The sequence below is a fragment of the Macrotis lagotis genome, chromosome 1 (assembly GCF_037893015.1).
Source record: "Macrotis lagotis isolate mMagLag1 chromosome 1, bilby.v1.9.chrom.fasta, whole genome shotgun sequence".
In the NCBI taxonomy this organism is placed as follows: Eukaryota; Metazoa; Chordata; class Mammalia; order Peramelemorphia; family Peramelidae; genus Macrotis; species Macrotis lagotis.
Genome location: NC_133658.1, coordinates 629,333,342 through 629,355,986, shown reverse-complemented (window position 1 = coordinate 629,355,986; position 22,645 = coordinate 629,333,342). Strand labels below are relative to the sequence as shown.

General features: G+C 32.2%; 1 protein-coding gene across 4 annotated transcripts in view; it reads left to right on the top strand.

Moving 5' to 3' along the window:
* LRP1B (LDL receptor related protein 1B) overlaps window positions 1-22,645 on the top strand; it is a 2,479,914-nt gene that overhangs the window by 1,860,055 nt on the left and 597,214 nt on the right. For all 4 annotated transcript variants that reach the window (XM_074215080.1, XM_074215079.1, XM_074215078.1 and 1 more), the window contains exons 36-37: window positions 4,502-4,636; window positions 5,211-5,340. In XM_074215080.1, coding sequence (XP_074071181.1) covers window positions 4,502-4,636; window positions 5,211-5,340 — 265 coding nt within the window. The remainder of the gene's footprint in view (window positions 1-4,501; window positions 4,637-5,210; window positions 5,341-22,645) is intronic.

The following is a 22,645-nucleotide window of genomic DNA, read 5'->3' as shown; positions in this document are numbered from 1 at the left end:
GGTAAGCTAAGTGACTTCCTAAGTCTCACACTAGTAGTAAATGGCCAAGCTCAGTTTATATTCCAGGACTCTGACCTCAGATTCAGCAATGCACCATACAATAATACTGATTTATATAGAAACTCTTTCTCTTTTTTAAAAAAATTTCCATCTTAACTATCATTTTTCAAATTTTATGCCTATCTTCAATTCAGTTCAATAAATATTTTATATATCTATATGCAAAGTATTTTGCTAGAAATTGAATATAGATGAAAAAATCAAAAGCAAACAAACAAAAATGGAATCCCCACCACACAGTTCCAATAAGTTACATGGAGAACATAATATGGAAACAATTGACTTGCATGAGTTTTATTTTTGTTACCACTAGAGTTAAGGAAGAGAAGCTATCATCCTATAAAACCTTTAATTGCTTAAGTAATTTTAACTTATTTTCCTTTCTCTTAGTATTCTTTGGAAAGGGTGGAGTAGGGTCATAAAGTATGGTAAATGATATTTGTCCTTCATTTTCTTTTTTTGTTTTGTTTTAAGGTTTTTGCAAGGCAATGGGGTTAAGTGGCTTGCTCAAGGCCACACAGCTAGGTAATTATTAAGTGTCTGAGGCCGAATTTGAACTCAGGTACTCCTGACTCCAGGGCTGGTGATCTACTCACTGAGTCACCTAGACAACCCTGTCCTTCATTTTCAAACCAAGGAAGCACATGAATTGGAGTTGAGTGAGGGGGTGCTGTGTAAAACTCACTTTCTCCTCTGGTGTACCTGAGTCCAGTGGCTGTATATGAATCAGTATGACTAGGGATATAAACCAGCTATGGAGCACATAAAAAATAAACTGACTCCAGAGGAAGAAAGATCTAAATTCAAATCTGTTGTCAAACACTAACTAGGAGTGTGACCCTGAGCAAATCACTTGACCTGTCTGCTTCAGTCTCCTTGTCTGTAAAAAAGTGGATAATAATGATATAATTATGATCATCATTATTATTAATTCTCAAAGATTTATAGTCTATCTGAATCATCACTATTGAATTGTTTCAGCTGTTAAACATCAATGAATAGACCATACCAAGTACTGAGTTACCAAAAAAAAAAAAAAAGGAAAAAGAAAAGCACATATTTTTTGCTCTCAAGGAGCTCACATTCCCATTGGGGAGGTAACAAATAAAATACTGTTCACTTAATATATATGGTTTTAATTTAACATATATACATTTTATATATATATATATATATATATATTTATATATAAAAGATAATCTTGAAGAATCATCCTAGAAGTGCATAAAACAGGAAAGTCCTTATTCTGAAGCTGGGGTTGGAACTTCAGAAGGTAAAAAGTACACAAAAAAAAAAAATCATAGGTACCAAAGATTCAATGATACTGCCTCTTAAGCTGCTATTTACATACAGATCAAATTCTTCCAAAAGAATATTGAGGACAGGGACCGCTTTGTTTTCTATTATTATACTACAGTGAACTGACTTGCACACCTGTTGTTGTTGTTGTTGTATTATTAGTCATGCAGTCATTTCAGCCACATCTGACTCTTTCTGACCCTATTTAGAATTTTCTTCATACTGAAATGGTAAACCATTCGCTAGCTCATTTTGCAGATGAAGAAACAGAGAAAGGCAGAGAGTAGAGAGATAAAGAGACAGAGAGAGAGAGAGAGAGAGAGAGAGACAGAGACAGAGACAGAGACAGAGAGACAGAGAGACGCAAAGAGAGAGAGAAATAGAAACAGAAACAAAGAGTAGGATGAGAGAAAGAGAGAGAGAGAAATGGCCTTCTCAAGTAGATTTTATGTTCATTAATTGCAGGGACCAGTTATTCTTTGTAGTTCCCATATAGAACCTAAGACATTGTAGTAATCATTTTATAATAAATATTTACTGATATATATATATAAATTTTTTTTAAAAAGCAGTTAGAAAACCAATTGCTACTCCATCTTATCAATGTATTTTTACAGACTACTTAAGCTACTTCAAATAATTTTGAACCTAAAGTAAAAAGTTTATGGTAGAATATATAGGTCATATACCCAAAGAAGAAAAGTTTTTAGAACCTTAATTTGAAAGAATTCAAAACTTTATGAATACACAGATTTATTCTATTAGATGCCTTTTTCTTTATTTTCATGTTCGTTTTAGTTAGTATAGAGGAAAGAGATTAGACAAAAGGAGACTTGTTTCTTCCTCCAAAAGGCCATATGGGTTATAGTTTTAGAATTTTTGTTTCAATTAACTGTTTCTTACTTTGGCCTAGTTTCTCACTTTGCTTCTCTCTTTTTTTGTTTTTCTTTGTTCTAGTCTATATATATTTGTATAGAAAGAAGAGAAATACGTTCATATGCATAAATATATGGTTACATTTTTTGATGAGTCTGTAATTTATTAAAGACATTCCTATCACCAATGTAGGTTGAAACTTTAATATCTTCTTATGTCTTACATCTTCAATGGTTCTTCTCATTCTATATATGACATCATTTAATCTCCACCTTCCTAACAAGTCAGGATATCTTTTTATTGCTTCAGATCTATTTTATTTTTGTTTTTATTGAAAACATTTTTCTTTCCTTTTTTTCAAGGAACCCTTTTTCCAGTCTTTGTGATAACCTGGAGAATAAAGAGCCATTTCTCTAACCTTTTTAATCTTCTCTTTTAGGAGTGAAGTCAATCTATACTTTGCACAAACATGTAGCCAATCATCCCTTGTTTATAACAGAAAGAGAAAGATCACAAACTTTATATGTGGGTTACTCACTCCCCATGTCTTTCATTCTTGTTTAAAATACATTCCCTACCCTTTGATCTTCTCTTGTTCTTGACCATTCTCAGGACTAATTTCTATTACATTTTCATATTAATCAGGATGGGGGCTGTGGGAAAGGATTTGTTTATTAGTGTTCTTCTGAGCTACCTTCAGACAAATAAACAAACAGTATTAAAATTAGGCTAGCTTGTTCTCAACTTTCTCCTAAAGTTTCAAATCTATAAAAGCATACAATCCTTTTTTGCAATCCAAAATTATGGTGGTCTTTTCATAGTTCTGCTTTATAGATACAGATACCTAGTGAAATTCCAGGGTAGAAAGTCATTCTACTGAGTGCCTGGAATGCTAAAATATTCACAAACTTAGCATGACTATAACCTGAGGTCTCTCAAAGGCAGGATTTGATCAAATTCTTTCTCATTTCAAGGCCAACTCTCTAGTCATGTATATTCTATTGCTTCTGACATGTACATGTAGTCAATCAGTATTATGTAGCTCAATCACTTTAATTTTAATCCCTTGAAAACAGAATAATCATTAAATCTTCATTTTTTGCAATTTTCAAATTTATCTTACAACAATGGATTCTTAAAAAGAGTAAGGAAGGGAGGGAGGTGGGGAGGGGGAGAGAGAGAGAGAGAGAGAGAGAGAGAGAGAGAGAGAGAGAGAGAGGAGAGATAAAAGTTACTATGTAACCCGATCTTCAAGAATATTGTGATATATCCATTCTGTTATGATCTTTTAAAAGCTACATAATATTATTCCCATTTGCCTTTTTGGTCACTGATTAAATACCTTGCCAGTGGGTGATTAGATGGCAATATTACTAGAACTGTACACATTTTACCGAATTTTTAACCTCTCTGTGACACTGTAAACCTTTTTAGTGAATCCTTGAACAACTTTAATCTTTTTTCTACTGTATGACTTTGATATCAAATCTCTTAGTGCTCTTCATTCATTTGAAACTATCCTTCTACAGTGATAATTCTAAATCACAGAAGTGGTTTAATACTTTCTATTTTAGATGATATGTTTGTATGGATTTTAGGATTACTGGAGATTCCATGAAAGGGAGAATTCGGGGAAGGAATAAGTCAAGGAAGTGGATTTCATTACAAGTTCACTACCTTGACACTTCTCAAGTTATTTAATTTCATCAGCATGAGTATTATGTCATCAGAACTTCAATTCATTTATAAGAATTTTTTAAGTACTTAGTATATGATAGGTATGGATTTCCCCTATCAACAGATTATGATACCTCCATGCCATAGTGTTGGTCTTAAGAGTTACTATGACTACAACAATCCATCATTTTAAATGATAGGATTTTTTGAGTCTAGCTAGTTTGAACCTTGGATGAGAACAGTTTGTCTCAGGAGCCTTATTTTAAAGTGGTACCATCTTAGAATTTGCCCATGTTTGTGCTCTACTGGTGTAGCCTTCAAAAATAAAAGATCACTTTCAACATAATAATGAGACATTAGTAGTTCTTTAGTCAGGAAATACTTCAAATACAGGTAATTAAACATTTGATTAAAATTATATAGTGCTTAACTTCTTGACATTTTGCATGAACTCATAATCTTAAAAAAAACTTGCTTTAAAACATTCAAAGGTAGATATCCACAGAAGAATGTTTCAGTGAATTGCTCTTGATTCTACCACAAAATGATGCCTTTTATTAATTTTAATTATATTTTGTTTTATCTGTAGAAAATGATACCATCTACTGGACAGACATGGGCTTCAATAAAATTAGCAGAGCTAAAAGAGATCAGACTTGGAAGGAAGATATTATTACAAATGGATTGGGAAGAGTGGAAGGCATAGCAGTTGACTGGATCGCTGGTATAATCCATGACATTCTTTACCTTTTCACACCAGTTTTGCTAGGGGCTCAATCTGCTTTGTCAAAATTCTGTTTCTGGCTCATAACAATAAACTTTTGTACTTGAAGCCACAGGGGTAAATAGTCTGTTTTGCTTTCAGCACCACTCTTTCTAATGCTTCAGAGCCTCTGGATATATGTTTTCATGTAGAAGTAGATTATCCAGTGTTAACTTTGCCAAAGTCTCCAGAGGACTCCACAAGGCAGGGAAAAAGGAAAAAAAAATGCCTTAGAAGTTCTTTTTTACCTGAAGATAGTTGGAAAGTTAAAATATTTTTCCAGGTGGCAAAAGTTTCAGTTTATTTTTGACAGCTAAACATCCCAGAATATTATTTAAACTGGAATTCCTTGAGAACAATTTTGATATTTAAGGTATTTATTTCCTTCTGCTAACAAGATGATGAAACAAATGAAAAAGAAAAAAGATTAAAAAACAATAATGTCAATTATGCTAGTAATATTGAAATTCAATTTTTAACATTTCCTGTTATTTCTTGCTAATGATAATACTAAAATATTTGGTCTTTCTTCCAGGTAATATATATTGGACAGACCATGGCTTCAACTTGATTGAAGTTGCAAGACTTAATGGTTCATTCCGATATGTAATAATTTCTCAAGGCCTGGATCAACCAAGATCTCTAGCTGTACACCCAGAAAAAGGGTAAATTCATTTCAGTTCATACATACATTGCATCTCTTCCTAAAGGGGCAGGGGAGAAAGAGAGAGAGAGAGAGAGAGAGAGAGAGAGAGAGAGAGAGAATTTTTTTAAGAGTATATTTTCCTAAGTTTTTATGGATAAAGAAAATTTCTTACAAACATGTATTTTACATATTATTTTTGGGATGAAATCCACAAATATTTGACTTAAGCCCAGGGTAATGAAAGAATATAAGTCATTATGTTAATTATATACATATACATGTTTGTACATGTGCAGTGTGTACAAATATTATCTCATTTGTTAGCAGGAGTCAAAGAAATGTTCCAAGGGATTTTCAAACTAAAATTATACTCAGTTATACTTCTTATTTGTATATTGTTTATGTGTTTTTCTCCTCTCCTTATTGAAATACTCCATCTGAAATTACCAGTAACCCTCTACTTGCCCAATCTAATAGCCTCTTAATAAATAGTAAGCCTTCTTGACCTTCTACAATTGGTATCCTATTAGCTACAAAATTTACATTTCTCAAATTGAACTTATTTTTCTTCCACCTTTTAAAACTATCTCCATTTCTGACAACAGTATTACTATTTTTACAGTCTCACAAGTGAGAAGCAGTATCATAGAATTGTCTATTTCCATTCATTAAATACTATCTGCCATGTTACATCATTTATTTCTTCAACACACATTTCAGCTTTGTTCTTTCCTCTTCATTATAACTTCCATCATAGAACTGAACATATAGTCAAAGTTCAATAAATATATATTGATTAATTTATATGGTTTTTCAGAACCTTATAAAATCTCAGCCATGCTGAATAGAAACAATTCCTTACAGAAACATTTTAATATTAATTTAGAATGCATGTCAAAAATTTTCCTCCAGGCTCCAAGATAAGAAAAGACACAGCCTATTAAAATGATGGCCTTATCAGCAGAAAATCTTTATCCTTGCCTAGAAGCTTTGAAAGCATGTGTCTGTCTCTCCTTCATCACACACATTTATTGATATGATTTATCCCCACCAAAATTTTTAAATGGGTAGACAATATAAAACTGAGCATATATTGGCTTCTAGGTTCTATTACATAGTCATTCCAGAGTCACAATCCATATCCCAAGGGTAAAGTACAACATTTTAGTATTCTATTTGAAGTTAAAACATGGTAGGCATTTTTGCCAAGGGAAAAGGTATACATAATGAAGTAAATTAGCTGAATCCAAGATATTAAATGTACCTTGAAAAATGGACCTGAACAATGGGATATGCAATATCTTTTTGAAAATATAGGAATAGAAAATCCAAATGCATTTGTGAAGCTTTTACAACCATTCTCCCTACATTTATTGAATTTTTTCCCTATGTATGTGGTAGTCATATTCCATGTGAATGTGTATACAGATGTATATAACATGAAATATTAGACAGAGCACTAGATCTGACAAAAGAAAAGATTTCAAATCACAGGTCGGTTATCCTTTTTTCAGTGACATTGGACAAGTCCTCTCACCTCTATTTTCCTCACTTTCCTCAGCTGTCCTATGAGAGAGCTGTGCTGCGTTGTCTCTCAGACACTTTACAACTTTAAATCTTAAAATTCTATATCTACATATGAGGACTTTTTAAAGGTCAATTTCTAGCTAAACAGTTCAAAAAATTGCTTCAACAAGCATAACTTAGATTTAGAAGTGAAGGTTGTTTAGAAGGCACACATGAGGAAAATGCTTCTTTTTGTGACCATAAACTTGGAAATATAAATTTTTCAATGACAGTTCTTCTCTGGTGTGCCATTTCCATTCTGTACCACTTCCACATGTCAAACACTTTTGTCATAAGTGTTAAATCCTTGACTACTGAGAAAAAACTTACCCAAGAGACCAAATTCAGGTCTAGCACTCAAAACCAAATATCTCACTAAGAGTCAGAAGGAACTCTTTTATATGTCACCCAAAATGAGGCTATTTTTAAGGATAATCATACGCCTGTTATTAAAGATACTGACCTGGGAATTCTTGGTCTATATTGAACATTAAGTAAGAATAAATCTACTATGTGTTTGATAAAACATGAAAGAGAAACTATATACCTCTTAAATGATGAGTATGTTGAAATGATGAATAAAATGAATAAATATTACCTTGGCTCATTTCCCATTATTAGTAATAATAGTAAGTACTGGTGAAGGTTCAAGGTATAGCCATGTGACTGGACTGGAAGTTCTGAGGGTGATTATGAGGAGTTGATGTATCCTTTTCAGGCAAGAGCACTGGAGGAAAGGAATGTATAGGAAAAGCAAGATGAAAAATGAGTATGTTGTAATTGTATCATATACAAAGTTCCTGAGTTTATTCCTTCCTCAGATTTTTTTGATATTCTGAGAAAAGTGGAGTGGTCTTAAAAAAAAAACCCAACCAAATGAATAATGGTTGTAAAGAAAAATTTCCCATAGTTTTATCCTCAAATTTAGGAATATTTTGTTTTTATTTTTGAGACTGGGTCTCCCTATCTCACCTGGTCTGGCAATATTACAATCTCTGATGAAAAATCTTTCCACTGACTAGCATGAAAACTTTAACTTGATCTGTGTACTAACTGGGCTAGCCTGCCCCTCTTTAGGCAGCTTGGTGGCCTCACAGTCTCAGGGGCTCAAAAAATTGGTGATATCCTCTGCATCTCAGAATGACCAAGCTGAAGCAATTCCCCAGCTTTAGGTTCCCCAAATAAGAGGCATTACAGGCATGTCACCATACCTAACCTCAAATATTAGATTTTTAATACTATGAATTTAATACTAAAATGAAGCTTTGCTGACCATATAAGTATTCTCAAGGGACAGCCAAATCTCATTTTAAAACTGGTTTGGGACAATTGGACTAATACATTATTTCATTTCAGTAGTCATTTTTTCAAGTATGTAATAGGTTCTGACAGGATGTCAGGTAGGATAGTGCATAGAGTACCTGGCTGGGATTCAGGAGGGCCTTAGTTTAAATCTGGCTTCAGATACTTACTAATTGTGGGACCCTGGGAAAGTCACTTAACCTTATTTGCCTCTGTTTCCTTATCTGTAAAGTAAGCTGAAGAAGGAAATGGCAAACCACTCCATTATCTTTGCCAAGAAAACCACAAATGGGGTCATAAAGGGTTGGACATGACTGAAAATAATTGATCAACAAAAAAGGTTCAGGGCACCATTAGAAACTAAGGAAAGGAAGGCAAAATAAGAACCAGTCTCTATCTTCAGAGTACTTAAAATCTAATAGGGGGAACAAAATGTAAATAGTTTTAATTCAAAGCAGAATTTGATTATTTAAAAGGAAGGACCTGGGGAAATTGCTTTGAGACATATCATAATGTAAAAAGTACTTTCAGTGGTATAGATCAAGGAAGGTTTAGATCAAGAAGCAGAGGGTAACTGAGTTAGGCCTTGAAGGAAAGGTGTAGAAGATTTGGGAGGCCAAACATCCACCTCAGGTATAACCAAGATATATTATGGTTCACATTTTGTTCTATGTAATATATCAGGTGATAAGATGATTCATATTTCATCACTTGAAGGATTTCCCTACACATTCCAACTTTCCATTATCTTAATTAGACATTCAGGGAAAATAGAAATGTTGTTGTTGGGTTTTTTTAAATGATCACCCAGAAACCAAATGGTCATGGGCTCTTTGAATTTACCTAAAATGGCCCTTTGATTACAGATATTCAATCTATTGCCTTTCCATAGGCAGGACCTTTTCCAGTTTCCCGTGATTTATTAGATTATGAGCTCCAAAAGCATAGCCTTCAAGAATCCATAGATATCTTCAGGACGCACGATGCTTAGCTGCATCCTCAGTAATTGTCTACATTACAAAAATATTCTAGTGTATTAATGATATACAAAAGTAGGAGAGATGGGCATGCCAATTATTGATTAACATTAACAGAAAAAGATGTAATGTCTCTTAATAAACAAATTTTATAAGCTTAGAGAAGTTAATAAAACTTTCTCTAGACATATAAGAATTTTGTTTTTATTTTAGTTTTGTTTGAGTTTAACATAGAATTAAAAGGATACAATAAAAAGAACAATGGTTTTCCAATAGAGCTAGAAGTCTTGGGTTCTAATCCCTCTGTAGGACTAATTAATGTACTCAGTAGCTCCAAGACTTCAGAAAAATTCATTAGAAGATGAGATTTGTATATAGGTCATTCTTCCTTACTTTTTTTCCTCACAATAAACATGTCTAATTGTACCAAATCCTGAAATGAAAATCACATTATGGTTCTGGAAGTGCATATCGACACATTTTCTAAAAATCAATAAATCCAAAAGATTTCTAACCAAAAATGCCAAAATAAGGATCAGTAAGTTGCCTGAGAGGATGTTGTTCATCACAGGAAGTATATTATCTTGAGATAAGAGGTGGTGTGTGTTTTCATTTTAGAGTTCATGAAACTCAGAGAACTGATCTAAAAATGCCCAATCATCACACCCACCAGCGATCAAAATATAGAAACCCCAAAGGCTTCGGTAGGAGTTCCTAAGACATCAGAGTCTTGTAACTAGCAATAAAAGAACACAGAAAAGAATTGAGAAACCACACTGATGATAAAAATGTCTGAAAAAAGGAGAGCAATGCATTGAAAGCTATGTAGACACTCTCTCTGTTGGCAGATAGCTCTGGCTAATTTTCACTACACTCTTTAGGGTCTCTAAGATATGAACAAATTTAGGAACAACTAAATCTTTCAAAAAGGCCATTTAGAATTGACTTTTAGGATTACTTAGGGAAATATGTGTATGTATTTGTGTGTGTGTGTGTATGTGTGTGTGAAGTGTGTGTGTTTGCATGCATGAGCACAGTGACTTTACTAACAGTGACTAGGATTTGAAAATATTTTGGGTACAAAATTACAGGACAGTTTTCTATTTTTATTGTATGATGAAGAGGAGTGGATAAGGGTTTCAGTGTTGCCCCAGATACAATTAATGTGATTAGAGGGAAGTCACTTCCTCTTTTAACATTTCGATTTCATTTTATGTAAAATTGGAATGACAGGGTCACTAAGTGATATAATGGATAGTGAAGTGGGACTAGAGTCAGAAAGTGGCCTCATACTTACTGTATGACCCTGTTTGCCTCAGTTTCTTTATCTGTACAATAAGTTGTAGAAGAAAATGACAAACCACTATAGTGTCTTTACCAAGAAAACCTCAAATTATGTTATGAGGAATTGGATATAACTAAAAATAATGATTCAACAACAGCAACAAAATTGAAATATTAATAAGGCAGATAAGGCACTGTAGTAGATACAATAATGAGTTTAGAATCAGGAAGACCTTATTCAGATCCTGTCTCACACATTTGTAAGATTGGGCAAGGCACTTAACCTGGTTTCCCATCTTCAGTTTCTTCAGGTATAAATGGAAATAATAATAATTTCAGTTATTTCACAAAATTTTAGTGAAGATCATGATATTGATTTATATATATATATATATATATTTGAAGATCATGAGATTTTCTATATATATATATCCACATATTAAAAACATTTTTATAAACTTTGTAATGCTATATAAATGCTAGCTGCTATTACTATTATCCTTATCATCATCATCATCATCATCATCATCATCACCACCTTCTAATATCTCCTTCACAAAGTTGAAGAGTTCTTTGAAGTATTATATAAATGTGTCTTTATTATGTTACACTAAAAGTTTTTCTTGGTTCCAGTTTATGAATGCATAAATCACTATATCCTAGAGAAGAGACAAAAAATGGACAGCTGAAGAAAGAAAAATGTAGGATTCAGTTCCACCATTTATTACAATTAGTCATTTGTTGTTCAGAGAAATGACTGTATCCTTGACATTTTTTTACATGAAATTTCTTTTTCTTTTTCAAAGTGGTGAAAAACTATATAGAGGAATTAGAATAGATCAGGAGTCTTTAATTTTATGCATAACTAAAAAGCTATTAGTAAACCACCTTGATATGCTAAAGTCTATCATATATGGATAAATCTCAAGGAGGGACAAAGCAGAAGAGGGTAATCTTTATTTTAGCACAATCCATTTCAAAGCTTCTTGAAATACTTTAGGTCATAAAAGTAATATTTACTGCATTATTTATGGAAACTGCTAGCTAGATGTGTGCTTCAGGGAAATAGTTTGGCAGGTTAACAGAACAAGATGTAGGATTTAAAGAAAATGATTGATACAAGCTAGTTGTTTTTCACTTTATTGCAAGTGGTATAAGTGAAGAACACTAGAACCACAATTTTAGTAGTCTGAGGAAGGACTTTTCTTCATCTGTCATCTGTTTGCATAATAGCTTCTCTCCATACAGAAAGAATCCTCCCCCCCCCTTTAAAATTTAAGTTATGCTAGATTTGGGGTTGGGAAGGACCATGGAAATTATCTAGTTTCAGCCCCTCATTTTTCATGAGGAAACACATTTAGAAAGGTAAAGTTCTTTCCTTGAGGTTATAGGGTAGAAAATGGGGATAAGTGGAATGATGAACCCAGAAGCTGTGAGTGTGCTCACAAGGTTCATAGTGAAACTTTAAGTTTACTTCCAAATTTCTATAGACCTTTGACACAATGGAAAGTCATAATGAATCTTATAGGAACTGATTGAATAATGATGTAACTTCCTATCGACATAGGGAATTACTGGGAACAAAGGTAAAAAGACTAGAAAATTAATAGTCTGGTTTTTTTTTTAATGCTTATCTAAAAAACTTCATTTTGTAGGTTGGTCCTTGACAGCTTTTACTCGGAAGTTCAATAAAGTGACAGCTACACCAATACCAATGAAAAGCATTGTACAATTTTATAATGGAGCACAGGTTGATTGAAACTCAAATCAGACACTAAGTGCTCAATTATTTTCACCTCTACAGTGTTAACTATTATGTAACATCAGTTCAGGTTTGATAGGGATAGAAAAGCAAGTAGATTAACGTTCTGATGTAATCCATCCTGTTAGAGTTGTGTGTCTTCTTTGAAGCTCTACAGTTTGAAAAGAAACACGAGGAAGAAAGAATTCAGAATGATAAAAATGATCAGAAATTATAAATTAGAATTGTAAATAAAAATCAAACATCACTTTATTTTTGGAAATGAAGGCAAAAAGATGACTTAATCAACTATTAAGAATTACTTGGGTGCTTAGCCATCTTTTGAATGAAAAAAAGAAGTATTTTTATAGATTATGGCATGCAAGTAGACAGGCAACCCACTTAATGATCACAAACATTAATCAACTTTGGACCAGTGCTACAAATGCTGGAAAGCAGAGGGGGAAAATGGGCACTGCTTTTATTGAACCCAAACTGCTCACTACTCATCTCTATTATACTCTATTTTTCAATGGTTGCTGTATAATTGTAAATCTTTGGATTATTAAGATCTTAGAAGAATTAAATCTCAAAACAAGACATATATATATATATATATATATATATATATATATATATATATATGTATATATATATATACTGGAAAAGGAGTCAGGCTTATCATATAATGAGAATCAAAGGAGATAACAAAGGCAATGCACTTTAAAACCCAAGTGGTACACTGGTAACAGAAAATGGTAAATGAACAAAAGGAAGGCCTCTGGCAAATCGAGCTGACTTTCTGTGAAGTACTCATAGGGAAAAAAATGACACAAGAATTTCACAAGATGAAAGGTATGGAAGAGGTGCAATCTACATCAGTGGAGGGAACAGGTAGGATAATTAATCATAAATTGTTCAATGTATCATAATAAGCTAAACAACTGTCCTGAATTACCCCAGGGATGACTAAATAATATACAGAAAACTTAATGTGCAAGGAGCTGACTAAGATGACTTGAGCTTTGGAAAAATTGCTGCTTGCTTTGTTTCAAGTTGGGTTAAAGAATTTATTTTTGTAAAGATACTAAAAAAAAATTACAAAATGCCCATCTTTATGGATTGAGTTAAAGATAAATTAGATGACTTTTTACTTGCTTTCTGGGTCTACTTCTGCCACTCCTTTCTCTCTATTTTTTATCTTTTCTTTCTCTCATTTTTCTTTCTCTTTATTATTCCCTTTCTCCAACCATACCTTCTTAAATTTAATGAGTAAAGCAGACTTGTAATTATGTGTCAGTATGCTCAAGATAATAAAACCTTCACCTTTTTCTTCCCTTTTCGTCTATAAATAATGATAAAAACATAATTCTAGTTTGGATATTTCTCAAACTGAAAATAAAAATAGATATAGTACAAGGAAATTATGTCCTGAAAAAGAAGGGCAGGGATTGATGATATTAGGTGAGCTCCTTCACAGCGGTCTGTCATTATTTCTCCATTAGTTTTTTCATTGAAATTATTACAGTAAACAGGTGTCACATTTTTGGTAATATCTGAATCGTGACTCTTTTTCCTCCAGATTCAGTTTCTCAGCAGATGATGATCATTTCTTACTATCTCCTTTAATATATTACTGACTAACTCATGAACAACTTCTTAAGAAGTACTTTCAGGATTATGGGCCAGGCATCACTACTTGGAGTTTTACTTTTTTTTAGGGAGTGATGACTATAATTAAAAATTGCCTGTATATGCAGAACTGTATATGCATACATCAATCAGACATACAGTCAGATGTACAAACTCACCCAGAAGTTGCTATGGTCTTATCCTGGAAAAAGGGACCTTTAAGTAGCAGTAGGAGTCTTCATATGAATTTTAATAATAGATGACAAAGGAAGGTAGTCATTTTTGTAAATATGCTATTAATAGATTATAGCAACAATTCCAAGATGTATGATTTGATTAATGTGCAAATTCATTTAACCAAAGCAGATTTTCTTCTTTAAACCAAAGAAATAAACAGCATTCTCATATTCTTTAATATATATGTATAAATGATAGTACATATGCATATTATATGTGGAGATAACTATCATCACTTATAGTTTCCAAAAGAAAATTATATACACATACATATCTTTAATTCTTGTTCTCGTTTCTCTCTCTCTCTCTCTCTCTCTCTCTCTCTCTCTCTCTCTCTCCTACCCTCCCCCTCTCTTTTATCTATCTGCTTTATGAGGCCAAGGATGGATTTATTTCATTCTTTCTATCTTTAGAATTCAATCTAATAATTATGATAGTTCTAATAACTTTTAGCATTTATAATAATAGATGTGATAATAGATATTAAAGCTAGGGAACATTTTATAATCCCTTAAATCATTCAAATCACTTCCTACCCATATACACAAATTCTCATTTCTTCTACACAAGAACCATATGAGGTAGGTGTTATTATTATCCCTATTTTATAGATGAAGAAACTGAGGCTGATAGAGGTAAATGACTTGCTCAGAGTCACACAACTAAGACTTTCTTTTTTTTAGGTTTTTTTTTGCAAGGCAAATGGGGTTAAGTGGCTTGCCCAAGGCCACACAGCTAGGTAATTATTAAGTGTCTGAGACTGGATTTGAACCCAGGTACTCCTGACTCCAGGGCCAGTGCTTTATCCACTGTGCCACCTAGCTGCCCCAAATCTTCCCCAATGGAGGAACTTGAACTCTGTCCTTTCCATTTCTTTTTTTTTTTTAGGTTTTTGTAAGGCAAATGGGTTAAGTGGCTTGCCAAAGGCCACATGGCTAGGTAATTATTAAGTGTCTGAGACTGATTTGAACCCAGGTACTCCTGACTCCAGGGCCAGTGCTTTATCCACTGTGCCACCTAGCCGCCCCTATAATTAAGACTTTCAATCCAGAAGTTGGATTTGAATTTATTAAATTCTGCATTCGCTCTATTTACTATGCTATATTTGTTGACTGATTTAAACAGAGATGCAATCTTTGCTTCCTAAGCTTACACTTGAATTTGTTCCAGATCTGAAGGATCTGTCAGAGTTTTTGCTTATGGCAAACTTTATTATAAGATAAGGCATTTGAGTGAAATAATGGTGAATTTTCTCTCTTTGAATGTGCCTCCAATTTCAGGTGTCCCATCTGTTACTATTCAGGCTTATTCCAATTCTTTTACCTATGGTACTAGCCTCTTTGGGGGGATGATGGGAAGCTCTATCCTTTCCAGTTCTACTCTGCAGAAAGCAAATTGTCTGCTTTCATGTATCTTTTGTGCTTTCCATAAGGAGCAGAGAGCCATGTCATCAAAAAAAAAAAAAAGTCTCACTAGCAATACTGGCAGAATTAGCTTCATTTACAATGACTTGGACCTAGACTCTTTGCTTTTCAATAACATCCAAAGAGAGCTGTAAAAATAGTGGGAACCTAGTAATCATAAATAGGAAAAAAACTAATCACAATCAGATATGGGGATTATAATTGCTCAACCTACAATAAAAGCCAGTGAGGTAGAGTTCTGAAGCAATGACATTTTATTAAGGGGTCCATGATCCCCTCTAATGAAGTGGACCTCAGCTCTTTCTTATGATCTAAGATACTCCTTCTTCTAAGTCATTATTTTTATAGGATTCAATATCCAAATATGCAAAAGAGGCCTAGTAAAATACAAAATTTCATTGTTGATAGGCCTTGCTTTTGAGAGTCAAAAATGCTTTATCAGCAAGGGGGTCACAGGTTGAGTGAAGTAGTAGGTGGTCATTAGATGGTAACCTACTCATATTGGACAATAAAGAATGATCTGGAAGTACAAAAATAAGTTAGGTAACTTACCAAAGAATCCCACTCATACTGTTTGGACATGGAATTTCAGCAAAACAGAATGGAGATTCTTTGTCAGAATTCTTCTGAGTGTTCAAGTAAACTTGATAAACAAGCAGTTTGATTGAAGTTTGATGCCCACTATAAGAACCTATCTATCTATGATTTATGTAAAATATCAAATTTATTAATGCTGATTCAAATCAGAGTAGGGATCCAAATGAACTATTTCTCACACTGATTTAAGTTGCTTTTCATTTTAAGTGTATCACATATTTGTATTTTCATTGATTCTAGCATTTTTTATGGAAAGTTTGAAAATTGAAAATGAACAAAGATTAACTCAATCAATATGCTAAAACTTCAGGTTTGCCCTTGTACTGCTAATGACATTCTTATTTATTTAGGAAAATAATAGTTATGCAAATAATCATTATTTTTAGTGTTTTAGATAATATTTAGATTAAAGACAACTCTAAGGAATAGATCAAAGATGAAGGAAGAAAGCAGCAGGTCTTAAAGGTATCACATAATTTATGGAAGTCATATTCCTTGACTATGAGAATGGAACTAAGCCTATGGTGCTGTGGAATCATCATCAATAGAACATCACATGATGGAGATGAAAAATGAGAAATGATCATAATGCAAGTCATGGTATTGAGGCAATAAAGGACCATGAAACAAAGGGACATAATGAGATAGGCTGTACACTCTTAGAGACTGGGCATCCTAGAATAGAGTTTTGATATTATAATCATAGATTAGTTAGGATAAGGACTGAGAAAAGACCATTGGATTTAATAATTAATATAACTAGTAACCTTGGTAAGCTCAATTCCAGTAACATTTGGTGAATTTGAGAGCAAGAGTTCAAGTTATTTTGGAGTAGGTTAAAAAAATTAAGAGAAAGAATGCAGAAAACTTTTTCCTAGGAGTTTCTCAAAGGAAAGAAAAAATAAAGGATTATAGAAGTTGGCAAAGTCATGGTTATTTTTTTTAAATTGGTGTCAAAATTGTGAGTTATAATTTTATGGATCTGATGATTCAGGTATTCACAGAAACTAAAAGAAATAGTCTTTCTAAACTTTTGCAAGATTTTTAAAAATTTTCTTGCTTTTAAGTACTTGTCTAGGCAGTAAAATGTTGACTGAATTTTCTTCCAATTGCTTTACTTTATTTTCTGTTTTTACAAAACTTGCAAATGTGCATCAATCTGAGTGATTAACAGAATTATTACACAAAGTTCTATAACATTAATGTTACAGACTAAAATGCAGTATTGATTTACTTCCCTACTCAATTGATTCCTCTTTTTACTTGAATTTAGTCTGCAATTAGCTCCCACATATAAAAAACAATTTATAGGAAAAAAATTATACTAGTATTAAAGTCATTCCAGCATAAACATTTCTAACTTCCATGATTCTGTCAGGTGACTTTATTTTTGTTTTTATTTTCATACTTCCAATTAACTATTTTCATTTTTTTATTGTAGAACACTAGCAACATTGATATGACAGCTTCATGCATAGCTAAGAAAAATAATCCTAAAAGTTTAGGAAGGCAAGATGATAATAAGTGTATAGACAAAATTCCCCCAAATTAGAAACCATAGCAAAGTGAGCGTATGCTTGATATATATTTATGTTTGTGTTTTTATAAAGACACATGCAATATGTAAATGTGTGTGTTTCAATTAATGAAATAAAGGCTCTAACATAAAAAATGATGACTTTGTAGTCAAAAAAATTCGATTCCAGTTTTATCTCTGCTGCATATGAAGTGGTATTATTTAACCTTACGCATGCTATGTGAGAATCTTGTGCCTAAATTTCCTCATTGGCTAAAAAGAGATAGTAATGTTTTTACTATTCTCTTTTGGTGATCCATGTGTCAAAATCTTTAGTGTGATTTACTTGACTCCCAACCTTATAGCATAATACCATTTCTTTTCTCCAGACCCAGAAAGTCCAAATTCATTGTCATTGCCTATGTTTTTCTAGTGGTCCCTAACATTTTAATTTTGCTTAGGTTTTCCTAAGTGCCTGCTCACAGTTTAAAGGAGTAATTTGATCTCTTTAACTTTCTCCCTTCTTCCTGAAAATAAAAAATGCTTATTTTTCAGTAACTGAGGATATAGAATACATATACATATATACATACATACATATACATATATATAAAACACCTTTAAAACTCTCTCCTTTATCCTGTCTCTAACAGATCAATTCTTAGTATGATATTAGTTCACAGAATTTTTTTGAGGGCCAGAGATAATGTATTTAAAGTACTTTATAAGAGATGAGTGCAATAGAAATATCATTTATTATTATTTCAGTATTTACTTTCTTTTGTTCATGAATACAAAATGTAATTCATGTATACCACAAAGGAAAGATTAAATGTAATGATAAGTCTTATTTACATGAAAAATGACTTAATACAAATCATTGAACAATCAAAATATTTTGACTTTTTTGTTTTATCAATTTAGCAAAGTGATGGTTTTTGTTTGCCTGATGCCTTATTAAGCACCAACCCATGAACATGAAGAGAAAGCATCTGTTTTGCATAAAACTTTCATTACAGTAGTCTCCCATGATAATTCATAACAATTAATTAGAATAATTATACATGGACCTTTATTTGGACAAAATAAGATGATAATATTTGCTTTCTCAAAACATATATATACCACCTTGGGCACAGATGTAGTTAGTTCATGCAAAAAAATTATTAATTAAAAGAATATTCTCAAGGGTAACTGGATGGTGCAGTGAATAGAACCCTGGAGTCAGGAGGATCTCAGTTCAAATCCAGACTGAGATATTTAATAATTACCTAACAGTGAGACCTTGGACAAATAACCCTATTGCCTTGCCAAAAATAAATAAATAAATAAAGAGTGCTCTCCAAAACAGTTTCTTTTTCTTCTAGAAGAGTAACAGGGTGTCTCAGATTGGTAAAGATAATTGATTCATACATTAGGATAGAAAGAAATTATTTCATTGTCTTTGAATATATTTGCTAATGTAGGCTAATAAATGTAATTAATATTTTTCAATGCAGCATATCATTATTCTAGACCCTACTCATTTGACCTAATCCATTCCTGTTCTTTTTTTGATTTGGTAAAAAAGAGACAAAAGATAAAAGCTTCAACATAACTGTCCGTTACAGTCATAGATCTAACTCCAAAAAGGTGACTTTAATATAAAAACTAGAGGAATTTTAGGTTTACACAAACAGTGAGACATGTGGTCACTGAGAGAGGGAATACCCCTTTGGTAACATAATCTTTTTCATCAGTTCTTTATGTGAGTAATGTGGTATAATTGCATTTCTACTTATCAGCTTAACTCACAGTACAATGCAACTCCAAATTTTTAGGTACCTATTATGTATAGAACTCTGTGATAAGTCCTGGGGAGATAAAAAATTGAGATAAAATATAGTTTCTGCCCTCAAGGAATTTACAATGTAGTCATGAAAATAGAGATAGTCCAAGTATAGTCCTAGGAGAACTGTGATTTGATTAGTGTAGGTGAGATAACTCCATGTAAATGCAAATCAGAATCCTCTCTAAAACTGATAGTCTTAGAGAGGTCCTAGGACCCCGAGGGCATGGTTTATCCAAGATTAGGAAGGTTTGTATCTAAAGTGGGATTTTAACCCACTTTTTCTTTTTTTTAAAGGCTGGCTCTTTCCATTAAGCCATGTTGCCCCTCATGTAATAATAATAATATCAATACTAATAGCAGAATTTGTAAAACATTTAAATATATCATCTCCTCTGATCATTACAGCAACATTTTTGATTTGTGAAAATAGTGCATCTCAGGGACAGCTAAGTGGCATAGTTGATAGAGAACTGGCTCTAGAATCAGAAGGACCTGAGTTCAAATTTGACCTCAAACACTTAATAATTGCCTAGCTGTGTGACCTTGGGCAATTCACTTAGCCCCATTGTCTTAAATAAATAAAAAAATAAATAAATATCATAGTTGAAAAAACAGGTAGAGATAGACTGAATTAATTACTTGGTCATACAGCTATGGTTTTTAGACATGATTCAGACCTTTGTCTTCCAGATTCAACGTCAAAAATTCTATTCGGTATGTAATACCACCTCCAATGAATGTATAAAATACCGGCATAGACAGATATAATACACAATGTAACATAATAAGTGGATTAGTCCTCCCTAAAGTCTGATTCTGATATCTAATCATGATATAGAGATAATTCTGATTTCTTAAGCACTGTTAAAATATTACACTCTAGAAAGGTTTTCAAGTATCTGAAAATATTTGCTTTACTCTCATTTTTGACATTGTTGTCACTTTTCAATGATTCTCCTAATTGAACCCTATCTTATAACAGTTTTTAAAGAGCTTAATGTCTTTTTCTCTTTGCATTATAATTATTTTGCCTTTCCTTTCAAAGATCAAATCCTCTGGTGGGTCAAAGATATGAAAAATTATGCAAAAAGACCCAATAAAATGCTCATAGCTAAATAATTCAACCTCATATCTTTGAGGTGGAAGAACAGATAAATATCATTATCTGTTCTCTAGTACCTTCATTGGTTTTGCAATCACTTAAAGTTAGCCTTGCCTTAGTAAGTTTCATTAATTATAAATGTGCACATTGTTTTCTTTGTTACATTTATTTTGCCCTGAATTAAATTATATCAATCTCATATTTCTTGAACCCCTAGTAATCATTTTTGGTTGCATATCAACATTCCATTAAATTTATATATAAAACTATTTTTCATTCTCTCTCCAGAATTTTTTGTTTGATGTTTTTATACAAAGAATGCTAATATGAATATTTTGTAAATTTTAAGATATGTCGCACATTTGTTTTTTGTCTTTTACACCCTTGGGATATATGTTCATGTAGGATAGCTGGGTCCAAGATTATTAGAAATTTAGTAACTTTTTTGAATAATCCCAAATTGAAATTAGAACAATTGGATTACTTTATAACTTCTCCAACAATGAGAAGGGGATTTGTGCCTACAAATGAGAATGAATAACAAACAACTGAAAAAATGGAATACGCTCTTAAGAGCTGTTATAACAGGGATGTTCAAAACAAATCCAGAAAAAGAAAATATTTGCAAATTATCTAAAAGAAAAATCTCAAAGAAAAACACATTTTTATATAATTTCAACTATAATTCCTTGGAGGGATGTAGCTGGAATAAACGAAACGCATTTAATTTTTAAGGATATCTTCATATTGTTTATCAGTATCAACTCCATATATATTTTGAATATAAAATCTTTGTTGATGATAGTTTATGTGATATTTTCCCAACTCTATATTATTCTCTATATTTTATATTTTATCATTTTCTCTGTTTCAATAATCTGTCCTTCTGGCTGTAGTTGTAAAAGCTATCTTATCATGATTTTAAAAAAAATATGTAACTTTAAAATTCTGATGACCTGTTCATTTCAAGTTTACAAATTTTCTTTTTTTTCCTTCTTAATACCTGTTAATACAGTATAGAAATGCAATGATTTGGGGAGATTTAGCTCATCTACTATCTTGATGAAGTTCCTAACCATCTTAATCATTAACTTTTTAACTGAATCTCTGAGGTATTTATAAGAATACTATGTCATCTGCAAATAGGAATTTTGTTTTTTCCCTTTAACCTTATGCATATCCCTTAATATTGTTATATTTTTTATTTTAATTCATATCAAATACTTTTAAGGATTAATGGCTACTATATGAGGTCTGATAGAGCTATTCCCTCTTCTTCATATCTTTTCTCATTTTCTTCCTTACTAGTTAAAGAATTTTGTTCTTCCAAATAAATTAGTGTTTCTTTTGTCCAATTACAGAATCACCTATGCAATTTGATTGCCCTTGCACTAAATATATGAATTAATTTAAATAAGATTGCAATTTTTATTGGCATGGCCCAGATACAAGTAGGCAATATATCTTTCCCATTATATGTCCCTATACTTCTGTATATAGTTTTTTGTACTTAAATTTCTATAAATCTTGTATATGTGTGCATATGTATGTTTGTTAAAAGAACAACTCATATTTATTTTATTTTGATATTTTGAGTGAAACTTCTCTTATATTATTTTGGTTATATTTGTACTATATAGAAATTTTGGGCTATGTGGTATTTTGTACTTTATATAGTTCATTTTTCATTATATAGAATTGCTGATGATTGGGAGGATATGATTTATCTTGTTTGCCATCTTGATTAGTTTCTTAACTGAATCTCTGAGGTATTCAAAGTATATCATCTTGTTATCAGCAAATAATAATAGCTGTTTCTCCCTTCCATTTTGCTGATGTGGTCTACACAATTATCTGAAACAACCAAATGCAGAGAAAATGACAACCTATATAAGTAGAGGAATTTTCTTTCTTCCCTTGTTAGCTCTAATACCAATAAAGTCACATTTCTTATTGTAATATTGTAATATTCTTCATTTCTATTATTATGTCATATAACAGCATAGAAGAGGGTCAACAAAGAAGTATAGTTCATCAAAGCAAGCCAATGCATTAAGCATCTCTGAAAACATACTTCTTATAGCACCAGCTCTTTTTTGCTGAAAAGAGAGACAA